This window comes from Monocercomonoides exilis (genome assembly GCF_001643675.1).
Source record: "Monocercomonoides exilis strain PA203 chromosome Unknown scaffold28-1221067, whole genome shotgun sequence".
NCBI lineage: Eukaryota > Preaxostyla > Oxymonadida > Polymastigidae > Monocercomonoides > Monocercomonoides exilis.
In genome coordinates this window covers 813,484-828,513 of record NW_027150573.1, presented here as the reverse complement: position 1 = coordinate 828,513, position 15,030 = coordinate 813,484, and the positions used below count along the sequence as shown (strand labels likewise).

Sequence of the window (15,030 nt, the reverse complement as noted above, 5' to 3'; positions counted from 1 at the left end):
ATGTTTTATTTTCTATTGAATCAAGATTTTCATTTTTTGCTCAAATTTCTGTTTCCACTCACACAACTTCATTTGAATGCATGAAATAGCATTGTTCAGAAATATATTTCATATCAGAAAAGTTTGATGTTCGAGGACAAAAATTTCATTAAAATATATTAATTTTGATTTATTTGTGAATTAAACATTTGCGACATTTCAAAAAGAATTACACAATTGTTCAAAATATATAAACTTATTTTTCGAAATTGGTTATCTATTTATAAAAAAAATGACAATTTGAATATATTTTTATAAAAAATTATTGCCACAAATTTGTCTCTAGCTGAGTGTTGGAAAGTGATGAGAATAATATTTTTTCGTAATTCACAAAAATGTTGAGATTTTGATAAAAAGTTTGTGTTGTTTGTCAACTATCCCCACCCCCCCCCCCCCCCCCCCCCCCCCACTTTTTTTTTTTTTTTTTGAGTTCTATTTGTTAAAATTTCGCGAAAAATTAAAAATTGAATCATTTCATCAAATTTTCATATCAAATTGCCAAATTTTGTCAATATGGAAATAATGGCATTGGTGAGTTTTTTATGTCGGTGATAATTTTTGAAATCAAAACTTTTTTCGTGGTGTTGATTATGTTGAAAATTCTATATCATTAACCTAATAATTATCTTTTAAATAAAAATGTTTTTCAATCGCTTCAAAAGTTAATGGTTGATGAGAAAGATAGACAGAAATGTTTTTGATCAGATTTTTCACTCTTCTGTGTTCATTAAAAAATTTTAAAAACAAAACAGAAAAACCGAAAATTTTGAATAAAAAAACATAACTTCAATAATAGTCACACATATGTCAAATATTTTTTGAAAAGTTTCTTTTGTTTTATTATCAAATAAAGTTAAAATATCATATTTCGATCAAATATCTGTTCCCTCTCACAAAACCACTTTCAAATCAATATGTAAACATTGTCAATATTTTATTTTCATGATAGCGAAATTTTGTCAGTGGTAACAAAAATTTGATCGAAATATGAAATTTTAACTTTATTTGATAATAAAACAAAGGGAAATTTTCAAAATAATTTTTTTGACATAAACTGGTGAAATTTGGTGATACGGGGCTAAATATTACCCTTCAGGCATTTTCATTGAAAAATTATGAACACTGGATGAACTTTTTGTGATCCAAAAAACACATTTAAAATGGATTAATTTTTTGATATACTTGTGAGATCACAAAAAAATTTTTTAAATTATTTAAATGATGTTTGCTTTCGGCAATGAAAACACAATTTATTTTGAAATCTGATAATGTTATTGAAAGTTATAAGTGTGACAAATATTTTTTGCATTGTGCAAAAAATGCTTGATAGTTCGAATTTTCCCACATTTGGTATGAAAATTTGAAGAAAACACATCATTTTCTTTTTCTCCTAAAAATTTAACAAGTTCATTTACATGAAATGTTTGTTTTAAATCAATTTTGAAATTCTCAATTCTCAAATATTTTTTTATTCTTTCTCACAAAAATTCGCAAAAAGAGAAATTATAAATTCAAACACTATCGTTCAAGTTTTGCTTCTATCTTAAGTTAGTTTTGCGAGTTGGAACTTTAATCTTATAAAAATGAGAATATTTTCCAAAAGCCAAATAATTTCAAATATGAACTTGAATAAGAATTATAAAAATAATAACAGTTTGTACATTTCCTAAAATTAAGATTTTTCAATTTTCAGTTGAATAAATCATTTAACTTCTTCTGAACTTTGAGCTTTGATCCTTATTGAAATTTTTATCGAATTCATTCCATTTTTGATAATGTCAGTTTTTGAAATTCAATCTCATTTTTTCTCTAAACATGATGTAAGTAATTGGTTTATTGAATATATCATGAAAGGAACATTGTCATTTTGTTTTGAAGATAGTTTGTTTTTCACATGCATCAAAAGAAGGTGAAAATGATTCCCAACATGGTGAAAGAGATTACAAATGAAGTGAAGATTGACAATTCATTGTTGTCCAGTAAAAGTCGATTGAATTCTTCACTTTGCAGAAGCCCTAATAAATACAGCGTTTGTATTGAAAGAAGAAGAAGAAGAAGAAAAATACGCTGATGAAGACGAAGAAGATGAAGAAGAAGACAACAGTGAAGATAAGGAATACGAAGATGAAGAGCTTTCAGAAGAATCAAATGAGGTGAAATCAGAAGAAGAAGAAGAAGAGGATGAAGCAATTGAAGGAGAAAATTATATTGATTATGAAGATGATGAGGTTATTCATTATAATTGATAACAAATTTGACTAAACAGAAGAAGAAGTCTATGAAGTCGCTTTTCTTAAACAAAATAAGAAGAAAAAGTCCTATAAATAAATAAGACATTGAAGTGAATTGATTGAGACAATTCATATGGATAGATTGAGGAAAGAAATAATAACAAATTAATTCATGAAATATCAGTGAAAACCAACTTTTCTTGTTTTCATCAACCATTTCAGTGCCTTTTCCTCACAAACTGCATCTTCTGAGTTATTTATTCACCAATCTCAGTCATCTCCCTTTCACACGCTTTTTATTGGAAACGAATTGAAATATTCCTCGTTCTCTTTTTCCCTTTTTTCCTTCCATCTCTTCCTCTTTACATTCATTTCTTTCAAAACGAATTTTCATTTTCTTCATTTCAACAAAAAGCTTCCCTTTCAATGAATATTTTGCTTTATCAATCTTTGCATGTTTTTAACCTTTTCCCTCGTCTTCCTTTTCCTTTCTCGATCTATTCCTTTTCTTCCTAGCCTCACCCCAAACACATTTCTTCTTCTACAAAAAAATCAAATCTCTCTTTCTTTCTCTCTTTTTCCTTTCAACATCCTGAATGAATAAATAGCAATTCGAATATACACAAAAAATAACAGCAAAATTTCAAAACAGCTGTTCAAGTCAGCGTCGGCGTTTTATTCCTAATTCAATATTTGCTTTTCTTCAACAAAAATTCATTATTCCTTCCCTTTCTAAGTGTTTCATCATTTGATTCACCAACCATCCTTTCCAGAAGTCATTTCCCCATCAAATAAGTCGATTTCTTGCTCTTTTGAAAAATGCAATATTTACGTTTTCTGCTCAAATTCCATTCTCATCATTGAAAAATATCCTGTTTTATGTCAGAAAATATCATCTTCAATTTCCTTCCAAATTCCTTCATCATGCACACTTTCCATATGAATTCGCTCTTTCAACTCCATTGTCAGCCCAGATAACCAGATATCCCGCTTGTATTCATTTTCATTCATTTCCGCCTCCTGCCATGAAAGAAACACAAAAACAGTCAATAAACAAATATTCATATAAAGAAAAATAAATAAAGACCAAACTGCCCTTCGACGGTTTTTTGCCAAACAGCCTTATCTCCACAGCCATCATCATTCAAATATTCAATCTCTTCATTTCAGTCTCAGAATGGTCAAATTGTAATATTGCATCCTTCTCCACGAAATACATCGTGTATCTCACAGGAGGGTCTTTTCAACTCATCTGCAGTTTGGTAAATGTGAAGAGGAGTTTTTCGTTTCGGCAATGATCTGCTCCTTTAATAATATTCTCCAACAACCAAAGCAGTATTTCGTGTTTATCTCGTCAACTACAGGCATAAAGGATATATGGAGCAGAGAAATGATGGAAGAATCTTATTTGTGATAGGATATTTGAGTTAAGTATTTTGAAGAGCACTTTGGATTGAGTGGGATTTTTGAATGAAAGAAATAAGGAGACATGCGATGGTGAAGTGTGGAAGGGAATTGGGATACGCGGAGATAGTGGATACATAAGGGAAACATCTAATATATGTTATGCATTTTAATGATGGAAACATCTAAATCACCAAGATCAGAAAAAACGATAAATGCACTTGGATGTGGAAAAGGGATTTTTTTTTGACAGGGAAAAAGAAGAGAAAAAGATTCATTAGAAGAGAATTGGACAGAAGAAAAGGATGAGATTGTTTATTTCCAGAAATTCGCGGATTAAATTGAACAGTGAAATTGAAAGGAAAGGAGTTGATAGATATTTTTGTTGTTTATTTCTGAGGGGAAAATATATGGTGATATGTGGGGAAATTTTTAATTGATTAATATTAATCGATCTTCCATTAATTTTTGGATTTGATTTTTCTTGTCAATTTGAATTTCGTTTTTCAAAGCGATATTTTTTCCAACCGACAACATCATATAAAACCATGTCAACTTCTTTAGCAGTAGAATGATTTAATTTTTAATGGATTTTTCTATTTGGGAATATGTTCATTTCCTTTGCCGAACGTTTCTTTGAAGATTTATCTCAATTTGCATTGGATCGAAAGATAGATCTTATGATGGGTCAATGCTGTTCAATTTGGCACACAGACAAATTAAACTGAAAATCATTTCATTAACTTTCTTTTCTGCAAACAGTAAATTGTTGAATAAGTATTCTTTTCATTCATGATTTTTTTTGATGAAAAAAAAATCCTCTGGACGAATTTATTTCATTCAAATCGTGTTTTTATTCTTCGATATCTTCTTCGATGAATGAATGAAAACATTGATATTTTCATTTCATTCAACAACCATCAGATCCGACAGTAGGTTTCTCCTTCAATATCAATTTTGAAATACAAAAAGAAGTATTTATTCCATCACAAAGTATCAGCCAAAGTTATATGATAAAGATAACAGTATTATGTTAAGCCAAGAAAAGCCTATTAGAAGGCATGCAAAAATAGAGATCGGCTCTGATCTTTTTCATTTTGAAGATGAAACATTTGAAGTGAAAAGGAAAGAGCATTGGTGCTATCCTTTTGTGAAATGGATGGATTCCAAAATAGCGTTCGGCAGATTACACAACACTGAATGCCTTCAACAAGTCACAGAAGATGAAACAAGCGGGGAAACCTTTTTATGGAAAATCCACATTTGAAGGGCAATTCTATATAAAAAAAAATGGAACGAATGGAAGATAGACAGATTGAATAGGAAAGCTGAGGAAATAGATATTTTGGAAAAGCCTGCAGATATAATTGAAGAAATGCTTTTAAAAGAAGAAGAAGAAGAAGAAGAAGAAAAGGTAACAACAAAATTCTTGAGAACAATTTACATTCATTGAAGAAGCAAAATTAGATAAGAAAGCGGAAAAGAAATATTTTTATCTGAGCGGACGTTAAGGATTTTGAAAAAATAAATTGTGGAATATACTCCAATTGAAAAAAAGACGAAGGCGTAAAGATTTTTCTATGACATGGAAAATTACAAAATTAATAAATGGAAGGAATTATAAAGAAATAAGAAAAAGGTTATTGATTCCAGTGATTTTGCTGTCAACCGCGCTGAAGGTGAGTGTTTGAAGAGGAACAAATGTTGAGCTGAGTAGGGTGATGGAGGCGTCGTGGAGGAGGGAAATGAAGCCATTGAGGGCATACTCGATGGTGGCGCATGGGGTCTGTTGGAGTCTGCCACAACCATCTGTATTGGTTCCATTGCTGTCAACGATTTTGTTCTGGGCGATGAGAGGGAACCAGCCATTATATTCAGCATTATCAGCTTGTCCATTTTTCCGCACTCTTTTTGTTGGGGTTGTTGATCCACAATTCTCGAATGGAGATTAAATGATGCTGCTTCCATTAAAGAACTCATCATTTCCTCTTCCATTTGTTGTTACGTTACCATCAAAGAAACAGAAAGCAATGAATTTTATTCCAGTCATCCAGGAATAAGTTGCTGTGCAACACAGCGCAGCGCCACCATTGAAAGCTGATGAACTTGTCAATTTGTTGTTTATGAATTGGCAATCATTAACCAAAAATTGATTTGGTTTATTTTGTTAAAGCCAATTGAATGTGAGAGAAACAGCAGAATCACCACCTGTATTTGAGTGCACTTGCATTTGGAAAACAGGAATTGAGCACTTGTTGGTGTACTTCCCATGTTAAAATACCAACCAGTTCCACGCCAATTTTTTATTGAACAGCTTTCCGCTCTGTTATCTGAGAATTCCCAAGCAGAATTTGGTTGAGGGTTCCATATTGATACTGCTCCTCTATGAGCAGCTGAGCAGCTCGTGAAATTGTATTTTGCGATGTTGATATTTTACACATGTCCACAATATAACGCTCCACCATGATTTGTATGTGAACAATTGTTGAATGAACAAGAAGCGATTGAGAGATTGGCATTTGCACTATAAGCATTAAGTGCACCACCAGATGAAGAGCCACCAGACGAATCATTCCATTCGCACCATTCGAAGCGATGATTATTAACATCAATCGAAGACAGCCTTCCAGGAGTTTTTCTTTGAGATTCAGATCCAACATGCACAACAGGACCATTTGATATAGAGTGTGTTTGGTGGAGAAAAGAACTGTTGAAGGCGGAGAGTGAAGTGGATGGGCTATTGAGAAAAGGGATTATGGCACCATCAATGGGGTTGTGGGTGTGGATGAAGATTGTTGAGCGAAGAGAGAAGGAAAGGATTGTATTAGTGCTGGTGGAAGAGGAAGAAGAGGAAGAGGTAGTTGAGGTGAATAGATTGAATGTGTGAGAGAAGGAATGAAAGAGACAGAGGAGATTGGTGAAAGGAGATATTGGAGAAATTGGTGCTTGAGAGATGGAGATTGAGGTGGATTTGGATGGATGAAACGAAAAAGAAAGTAAAATGGAAATGAAAGTTTATAAGATGCTGCTGTGCGTTAAACGAATTTTTGGAGTTGTTTGTTTTAAATTTAAACAATTGAAAAAGTGTTTCAATTTCTCTTTTATATGCTTATCCAAAAAATAATAGAATCACATGTGATTTGAATAGCGAAATCAATTAAATATTGGATTAGCATACGTTGAATCGACAAGTTTTGATCTTATTTCGAGCAATTGACTGCATTTTGTGTATGTTATAGCAATTACATTAAAGAAATGAAAAAAACAAATATTTTTATTTAAAATGCTTTTTGAACTTAAAAAAAAACACAATATACACGAGAAATTATTTGAAAAATAAGTATTATTTTCTTCTAATATTTTTTTCCGATGAATTTCAGAATAACAAATAATTAACGAACGACATTTGAATTTCAATTATTTTGTTTAAAGAAAATTCTCTTTATTTGAAAAAAACAGGCCAGTTTGAATAAATGAATGATCTACAAACACCACCAAATTTGCATTCATCGTGTTGATCACGATGCAAAATTCTCATGTGAATAAGCTTGAAGTGTTTTAAAATTTGTAAAAAGAATAAAACTTTATTTTTTTTCTTATTGGAAAAAAAATAAACATTTAATGTTGATTTTTGCATTTTCCTTTGAAGATTAATTGTTGATGTTAAAATTGTTGGTGAGAATTGAGTATAAAATCGAAACAACTGTGCACTTCAATGAAAATAATATCACATGAAAAAACTTACTAAGCTCAAAATAGCATCTAACTTTAAAAAAAAAAATGGACTTATAGAAAAAAAAAATTCGTGCTCCAACACAATAATAAATCATAAAAGAATAAAATAGCTTTTATATTAATACTGCTTTAATCAAAAACCATTTCATTGTGTTGCTCACAACCTTTCAACACAAAAAAAAAAGTCAAAAAATTTATGAAAACATCAAACAAAAACTAAAAACATCGACAAATAAAATAAAATAAAATAAAATAAAATAATTCCTAGAAACGAACTACATATTGCAATTACACAATTTGATTTGTAACCCATCCACTCATTTCAAACATAAACAGTGTCTGTTCTCCTTCACACACAGTTCATGCTGACAGCACAACATTCTCTCTTTTTGCATTTTCTTTGACCTCCCTCACTGCTTCTGTAAGGGGCAGAAGGAGCGATCTGATTGTTGAAAGAGAACAGCAAAATGAAAATCGGACATGATTCGGCACGCCAAATGCAGAGCCCGGGACAACTGCAACACTATAGCGCTGAAGAAGAAGATTTGCAAACTTAAATGCAATAATATTTATCAAAAATCATCAACAATTTTTAAATCGAAATATGTGTCAAAATGTTTCCACAAGAAAAATTAAAAAAAAAAAAAACATGCAGCTGAATTATTCATCTTTGACATTAACATTCCTTTTCAAATCACAATCAAAAAACAAATGAAGCACAGAATGTTTGTATTCCAATCAAAATATTCTTTTCTCTTATCTGATCATATATACATATTTATAGACATATTTATATACAAACCTCAACATCATCTACTTCATCTGGCACTTTCGGGAACAAGAAAAGAGCAGCCTCAGCTTCACAGCACTCCAACCCCGCTTTCCTTATCACTTTCAGCAAAAGCTGCTTCCGGCGGTTCAAAGACAGGCAAAGCAGAGCCAATGAAGAAGGAAGCACAGGCGGCTGAGGATAATAGGCAGGGGAGAAAGGAGAGGCCACAGAAGGCACGGAAGGAGAGAGAGAAGGAGAATAAGCTGAGGAAGTAGCAGAAGAAGAGGAAAACACAGAAGCAGAAGAGGGAGAAGATGGGTGGAAAACAGGTTGCTTTAACGAGGGGGCCATGGGAGGAGAAGACAAAGGAGAGGAGAAGGAAAACGAAGAAGCAGGCGAATGAGCAGAAACAAAATGAACAGTCGACGATTGATCCGATGAAGACGAAGACGAAGAAGAAGACGAAAGAGAAGCTGTTGCAGGCGGTTCTTGTAAAGAGGAAGAAAAACTATCAAGAAAAGTGGAGGTGGAAATGGCATTAGAAGAAGAAGAAGAAGGTGAAGAAGAAGGCGATTGAGAAGACAATGCAAAATGAAGAGGATGAAACGACAGAGAGGGAGAATGCGAAGGGGTGAACATAATTGAAGGCGAGGCAATGAAGTCAGGAGAGCGGGAGTAAAGGGAAGGCGAAGGAGAAAATAGGCTTGGAGAAGGGAAGGGCATCAGCAAAGGCGACGGCGTTGGGGCGGGAGGGATGTGTCTCAAGTAGTGTATTTCTGAAGTAAAAGTGGAGCAAATGAAATGTGAATGGGAAATATTAGTTGAATGGAAGGAAAAATTGTTGCAGTTAAAATTAAAAAATTTATGAAATAAGATGAAACACTAAACATTTTCGTTAATAACAATCATCAAAATACATAAATACATATACGTTAACTTATTCTCTCTCTCTCTCTCTCTCTCTCTTCTTTTTTGTTGTATTTTCTTTCATAACTTCATCACAAGCACAACACAAATACCTTCTTCATCTTCTTCAGCACTTTCATCATCAGAATCATTTTCTTCTTTTGGCACTTTCTCTTTCATATCTTTTTCTCCACTTTCCTCTTCTTTCCCTTCTTTTCCCTTGTCTTCTTCTTCTTCCTTTGCCTTCCCTCTCATTTCAAATATCTCTTCTTTCTGAGACGCTTTCACTATATCTCCTCTTCTCTTCTCTTTTCTCGCTTCTCCTTCAGCTCCGTCTTCCCTCGTTGTGCACAATGGAAGCGCATCCCGCAGCACAAACTGCATCAGCGACGGGGCATTCACAAAGCCCAAGTCGTTTATCGCTTTCTTTGCGTGGTTGAAAAGAGAAAAAGCAATCACAATAACAACATCAAACATCAAATAATAATAATAATAATAATCACAAAAAATGTGAGATTCAAAAGGAAAAATATGAATTTCATTGAATTCAATGTATTTGCTGCACACTTCCAATGCTGTGAGCACAACAGGAGAAGTGAGACAAGGATGAAGGATGATAAAGCCGATCCTTTCGCCTGGAATGGCAAAATCCTGAACATGCAAAAAGATTAATATATATAAATATATGAGAGGTTATTCCATAAAAGAAAATTCAGTTTTCATTATAAAAAAAATATTTATTTCATTGAAATAGAACATAAAGAATACAATAACTTCTGTTAATAAAAACAATGTGTGATACCTTGCTAAAAGATGAGACGATGATGGTGTGTGGATAAATTGGGAGCAAAGACGGAACAACTTTCGATGGAGTGTGATTAAGCCTGCGATACGGCTCGTCACACACCACAAATATCGGGCGGGGTGACTGTGAATTAGGAGATTCAGCCGAAGTAGAACCTGAATGATTATCAGTTCTCAAATCTTTCGCTTCATTCTTCTCTGCGAAATCTTTCGCCTTTGCCCTCCGCGATGCATAGACTCGCATCAACATCTGTCAATGAACAGAAATTTTAATATATATATATACAACATATAATATTTATCTTTATGAAAGAAAGATTTAATGCATTTGTTACTCAAACATTGCTTAAATCTTTCAGATTTGATTTTTGATAGACCCTTCCTGTAGGATTATGAGGCTGAGTCAGAATTATTGCAACAGTCTTATTTGTAATTGCTGCTTCGATTGCAGGAACATTCAAATTATTACTTGCATCTACTGCAACAATCACTGCTTTTGCGCGTCGTTCCTCAATTATATTCAGATATTCAGGAAAAAAAGGTGCAACTATAATCACTTCGCTTCCTTCCGAGAGCATGCAATGAAACAAAACATTAAGACCGGCAGTTGCTCCACACGAAAGAATCACATTCTATAACGCAAAGAATGTATGCTTTTTAAAATTGAAAGATTTAAATTTGATACATCTTTCTTCAATTTGATGCCGTGCCATTTTGAAAATTCTTGAGCAAAAACTGTTCGTGTATCATCTCTTCCCAAACTGGATTGATAACAATGAAGATCTGAAGGGGGCTTAAACGATTTAGTCACAAACAATAACAGAAAAAAACAGTTAACATACATTATCACATAATTTTGCAAGAGATTGTGAAAACTCTATCGGAGGAGAATAATCAGGATTTCCAATAGTAAAATCAAGAACTATTTTATTTTCATTCTTTGACAGTTCAGAAGCCTTTCGTGCAAACTCACGAATCAGAGAAGGCTGTTGCAAAAGCTTTTTGGACCTTTCATTGAGTATTTTTGTATCTTTAGATGTTTTATAAGCATAATGTAATTATTTCTTAATGATTTCTTTCAAATATATTAATATATATCATACAAGGTAATGTTTCTTCAATCATTTATTTAATTATACTTAATATTTTCTAACTCTTGGTTTTGATCGAGTATTACATTTGCATTTCATTCAGCTAAGGATTCAAAATGAACAACATTAACGGTATTATTGTTGGTTATTTTCTTCATTTAAAAGTATTTTAATGATATTCATGATTTAGTACATTTTTACCTTCAAGGAGCCCCAACAAAAGATATTATTATAACTGGAAGTGTTGACTCGCTGTGGAATTGGTATCTATTTTTAAGATTTTAAGAATATTATTTAATGAATAAATCTCAAAATTTATTTTTCCTGAAGGAATCCTTCTGAAGCAAAGCAAGCGCTGAATGGATCAAACAGTTTTCGATCAAATGATTATTTTGCAATTACACTTCCAAAAGGAGTTGGAATCGAATATAAATTTGTTGCGTTCACCGAAGGCATAGTATGACATTGTTATTGTAATTTGCTTATTTCTGACTTTATTTCAAATTTAATCTTAAAATTTGTAGTGGTGGGAGGATGGCTCAAACAGGTCATTGTGGATAGATCCTTCATTTTCAAAGAATGGCGTACTCAACATTTATTGTAATTGGAATGTTTGAAAATGATTTATATAAAAATTTTTTGGAAAAAGTTTATTGAAAAATTAACTAATTTTTTGGGAATAGTGGATGCGAACATTCTCATTAGATGCAGGAGCATTGAATTATGGTTCTGGAGATGGCTGGAAGTTTGACGTTGAAGAAGGTTTGTGCGACAGTTGCTAACAATTTGAAAATTAATAATTATATTTCTAAAGATAAATCAAAGGAAGAGGAAGCGAAAAAGAAAGCAATTGAAGAAAAGAGAAGATTGGAAGAGGAGGAAAACAAAAGACGAGAAGAAGAAATAAGAAGGGAGGAAGAAGAAGAAAGGAGGTGTAAAGAAGAATTGAGAGAGAAGGAAGAAGAGTTGAGGAAGAGAGCAATTGAAGAGGAGAAGAGAGAAGAGGAGGAAAGGAAGAGAAGAGAGGAAGAGAGGAAGAGATTAGAGGAAGAGAGGAAGAAGAGATTGGAGGAAGAGAAGGAGAAGAGAGAAGAAGAGAGAAGAAGAGAAGAAGAAAAGAAAAGAGAGGAAGAGAGGAAGAGATTAGAGGAAGAGAGGAAGAAGAGAGAAGAAGAGAAGAAGAGATTGGAGGAAGAGGAGAGGAAGAAGAGAGAGGAAGAAGAACGATTGAGAAAAGAAGAAGAGAGGAAGAGAATGGAAGAAGAGAGGAAGAGGAAAGAAGAGGAAGCAGAAAGAGAGAGAAAGGAAAAAGCAGAAGAGAAGGAGAAAGAAGCAGAAAAGAAGAGACAAGCAGAGGAAGAAAAAAGGATGAAAGAAGAGAAAGAGAAAGAAGAAATGAGAAAACGCAAAGAAGAAGAGGAAGAAGCCAAAAGGATGAAGTATGAAAATGAACGTCAGCTGGAAGAAGAAAAAGCAAAGGAGAAAGAGGAGAAAGAGGAGAAAGAAGAAGAAGAAGAAGAAAATACAGTGAAAGAAGAACATGAAGAAGAAAAGAAGGAAGCAAATGTCCGAGGAGCAAAACCCAAAGCAAAACATGCACAACAAGCAGCCACACCAAAACAACAAGGCAAAAAGAAGGGGAAAAAGCATTAGACTTTTTGAGGAGGAAAAAAAAAGAGAATGATAATGTGTGGTTATCTGCATATGTTATGAATAAGTATAGAAATTAATAATTAATTAAAAAAAAAAACGAATAAAAAATGTCTATTTATTTTGTTGTTGAGTATCAACGAAAAGGGATTAAGCTTTTCTTATTCACTCAAAAAAATTTTTAACATATTAACTGTTTGGTTTGCATAACCGGCAGCTTTTTGATTGCATCTGCAAGTATATTTAGCCAGCTTTGGCTTGAAGATTTCAACTTTTTTTGCTAATTATTGAGCTTTAGACTCGGTTTTGCTTTTCTTCTTTATCAACTTAATTGTGGTGGTGAACATTCATTGTTTTACAAGTAAGTAATAAAAAAAATGTATTTTTATCATCTTTATTTTATTTTTCTTTTTTACCAAATCGAATAAAAGCAAATTTTCGAAATTTATATTTCTGAAGTTGTATTCTCAAGATTAATGTTTTTCTTCACTCATTTTCAAAACCTTTTTTATTGTTTTTAAGCACAATGATGACTTGTAAAATTTTTCATTTATTCAGAATGATTTTTGTTGATGATTTTTCATATTAAACAAATGATTTAATCAAAAACTTTCGCTAAAGCGAATTAGAAAAGAGATAAACATGTTAAAAAATTTAATTTTAAATAATAACCTTATGATCAATAAGTGTATTTTCATCGATTCAAAGAGTTTATCAAAAAAAAAATCTCGGGAAAAAGTTATTCTTCAATGTTTCGAAAATGATTAATAGCATGACAACAACATTCAAAAGATTCCATATAATTTCAGTTCATATTAATCCATTTGTTAAGTGTTGAATTTTTAATATTCAACATTTAAATTTTAACCACAATACAAACTATTTTGATCAATAGTGAAATTCCGCTTGTGACAAATCATATTTTAGTTACATCAAATACAAAGAAAATGTTTTTCTTATTGTTTGCATCAGTTCTTGCTGAATCTATTGTCGAAACAGTTAACAACGATCCATCATCAACATGGGTTGCTGTTGAATACCCAGCATCAGTGATCACCCGCGCAAAATTCCTCGCTCGCTTGGGAACATATGTTACCAAATATGAGGAAACTTCATTTGACCTTGACAACGCCCTCCCAGAAAACTTCGATTCCCGCGAACAATGGCCAGGAAAGATCCTCCCAGTCCGTGACCAAGCTTCATGCGGATCATGCTGGGCTTTCTCAGTTGCTGAGACCATGGGTGACCGTCTCTCAATCAAAGGATGCGACTTCGGAGATATGTCTCCACAAGATCTCGTTTCGTGCGACACAACCGATATGGGATGCAATGGAGGATACATGGATCACGCATGGGCATGGACAAAGAGCCACGGTATCACAACCGAGAAATGCATGCCATACCAATCAGGAAGCGGACGTGTTCCAGCTTGCCCAGCAAAATGCGTCAATGGATCAGCCATCGTTAGAAACAAGTCTGTTTCATACAAGAAATTGAATGCCCAACAAATGATGGAAGAGCTTTATGAAAATGGTCCAATTTCAGTTGCATTCACAGTCTACTATGACTTCATGAACTACAAGAGCGGTGTCTATGTTCACAAGACCGGTGGAATTGCTGGTGGACACGCTGTCTTGTGCGTTGGATGGGGTGTTGAGGACAACACACCATACTGGTTGTGCCAGAACTCATGGGGACCAGCATGGGGAGAGAAAGGACACTTCAAGATTCTCCGTGGATCAAACCACTGCGGAATTGAGAACCAATCCTATGCCCCAGAGGTTCAGTGCTAAATGTTTTATACCAATGTCTTTGAGCATTTGGTGAGTAATTTTTTCGTTTCATGAATAGGTTTTAATTTTTTTGATTTATTTCAATAATAAAAAAAATAAAATAAATTGATGAAAATTTTTTTGAAATAAAAGAGTTAAAAAATTTTTTTATTATAAAAATTTTTAAAAAAAAAATGTTTAAGTTGAACATTTGATGAATTCAAAATTGAAAAATTTGAATGATACATCACTATTTGTGTTCTGAAGGAAAGTATTAAATTTATGATAAAAATTTTGAAGGGAGAATGTTGTAATGCTACGGAAAATTATAGAATGAGAATTTATAAGAATAAGTTTATTGACATTTCACCATTATTTCAAATATTGTATCTGTGATAATTATTTAATTTTAATCTTTCTTAAGCAGCTTTTTTAATTGAAGTGATCAACTTCAAAGAATAATAGTTGTTCTATATTCCTTCTTTGTAAATCCATCATTTTTGAGCAAATTTTGTTCAGTTTTGATTTCATTCAAAATACAATAGTGACGAAGAAAATTAAATATCCTAAACATTATTCTTGTTTTGTATGTTTTTCTGTGAATAATTTCTTCATTAAATCATTCC

General features: G+C 32.7%; 3 protein-coding genes across 3 annotated transcripts; 2 read left to right on the top strand and 1 right to left on the bottom strand.

Annotated features, from left to right (window-relative positions):
* Positions 1–7,300: 7,300 nt before the first annotated feature.
* Positions 7,301–11,030, bottom strand: MONOS_5164 (Aspartate aminotransferase 2). Its single transcript, XM_067875289.1, has 9 exons — positions 10,995–11,030; positions 10,734–10,921; positions 10,577–10,684; positions 10,233–10,523; positions 9,890–10,141; positions 9,655–9,738; positions 9,201–9,513; positions 8,212–8,957; positions 7,301–7,961 (listed from the first exon to the last, which is right to left on the bottom strand). Exons 1-9 carry the CDS (start codon positions 11,014–11,016, stop codon positions 7,770–7,772), a joined length of 2,196 nt encoding a protein of 731 aa, XP_067725754.1. The 5' UTR covers positions 11,017–11,030; the 3' UTR covers positions 7,301–7,769.
* A 68-nt stretch (positions 11,031–11,098) lies between these two features.
* On the top strand, positions 11,099–13,188 carry MONOS_5163 (uncharacterized protein; the record flags this gene model as incomplete). Its single annotated transcript, XM_067875288.1, has 6 exons — positions 11,099–11,114; positions 11,173–11,245; positions 11,313–11,439; positions 11,507–11,593; positions 11,666–11,744; positions 11,797–13,188. 6 exons carry the CDS (start codon positions 11,099–11,101, stop codon positions 12,633–12,635), a joined length of 1,221 nt encoding a protein of 406 aa, XP_067725753.1. The 3' UTR covers positions 12,636–13,188.
* Positions 13,189–13,549: 361 nt separating this feature from the next.
* MONOS_5162 (putative cathepsin B2 cysteine protease) lies at positions 13,550–14,589 on the top strand. Its single transcript, XM_067875287.1, has one exon. The coding sequence runs from the start codon at positions 13,580–13,582 to the stop codon at positions 14,423–14,425; it is 846 nt and encodes a 281-aa protein (XP_067725752.1). The 5' UTR covers positions 13,550–13,579; the 3' UTR covers positions 14,426–14,589.
* Positions 14,590–15,030: the final 441 nt, after the last annotated feature.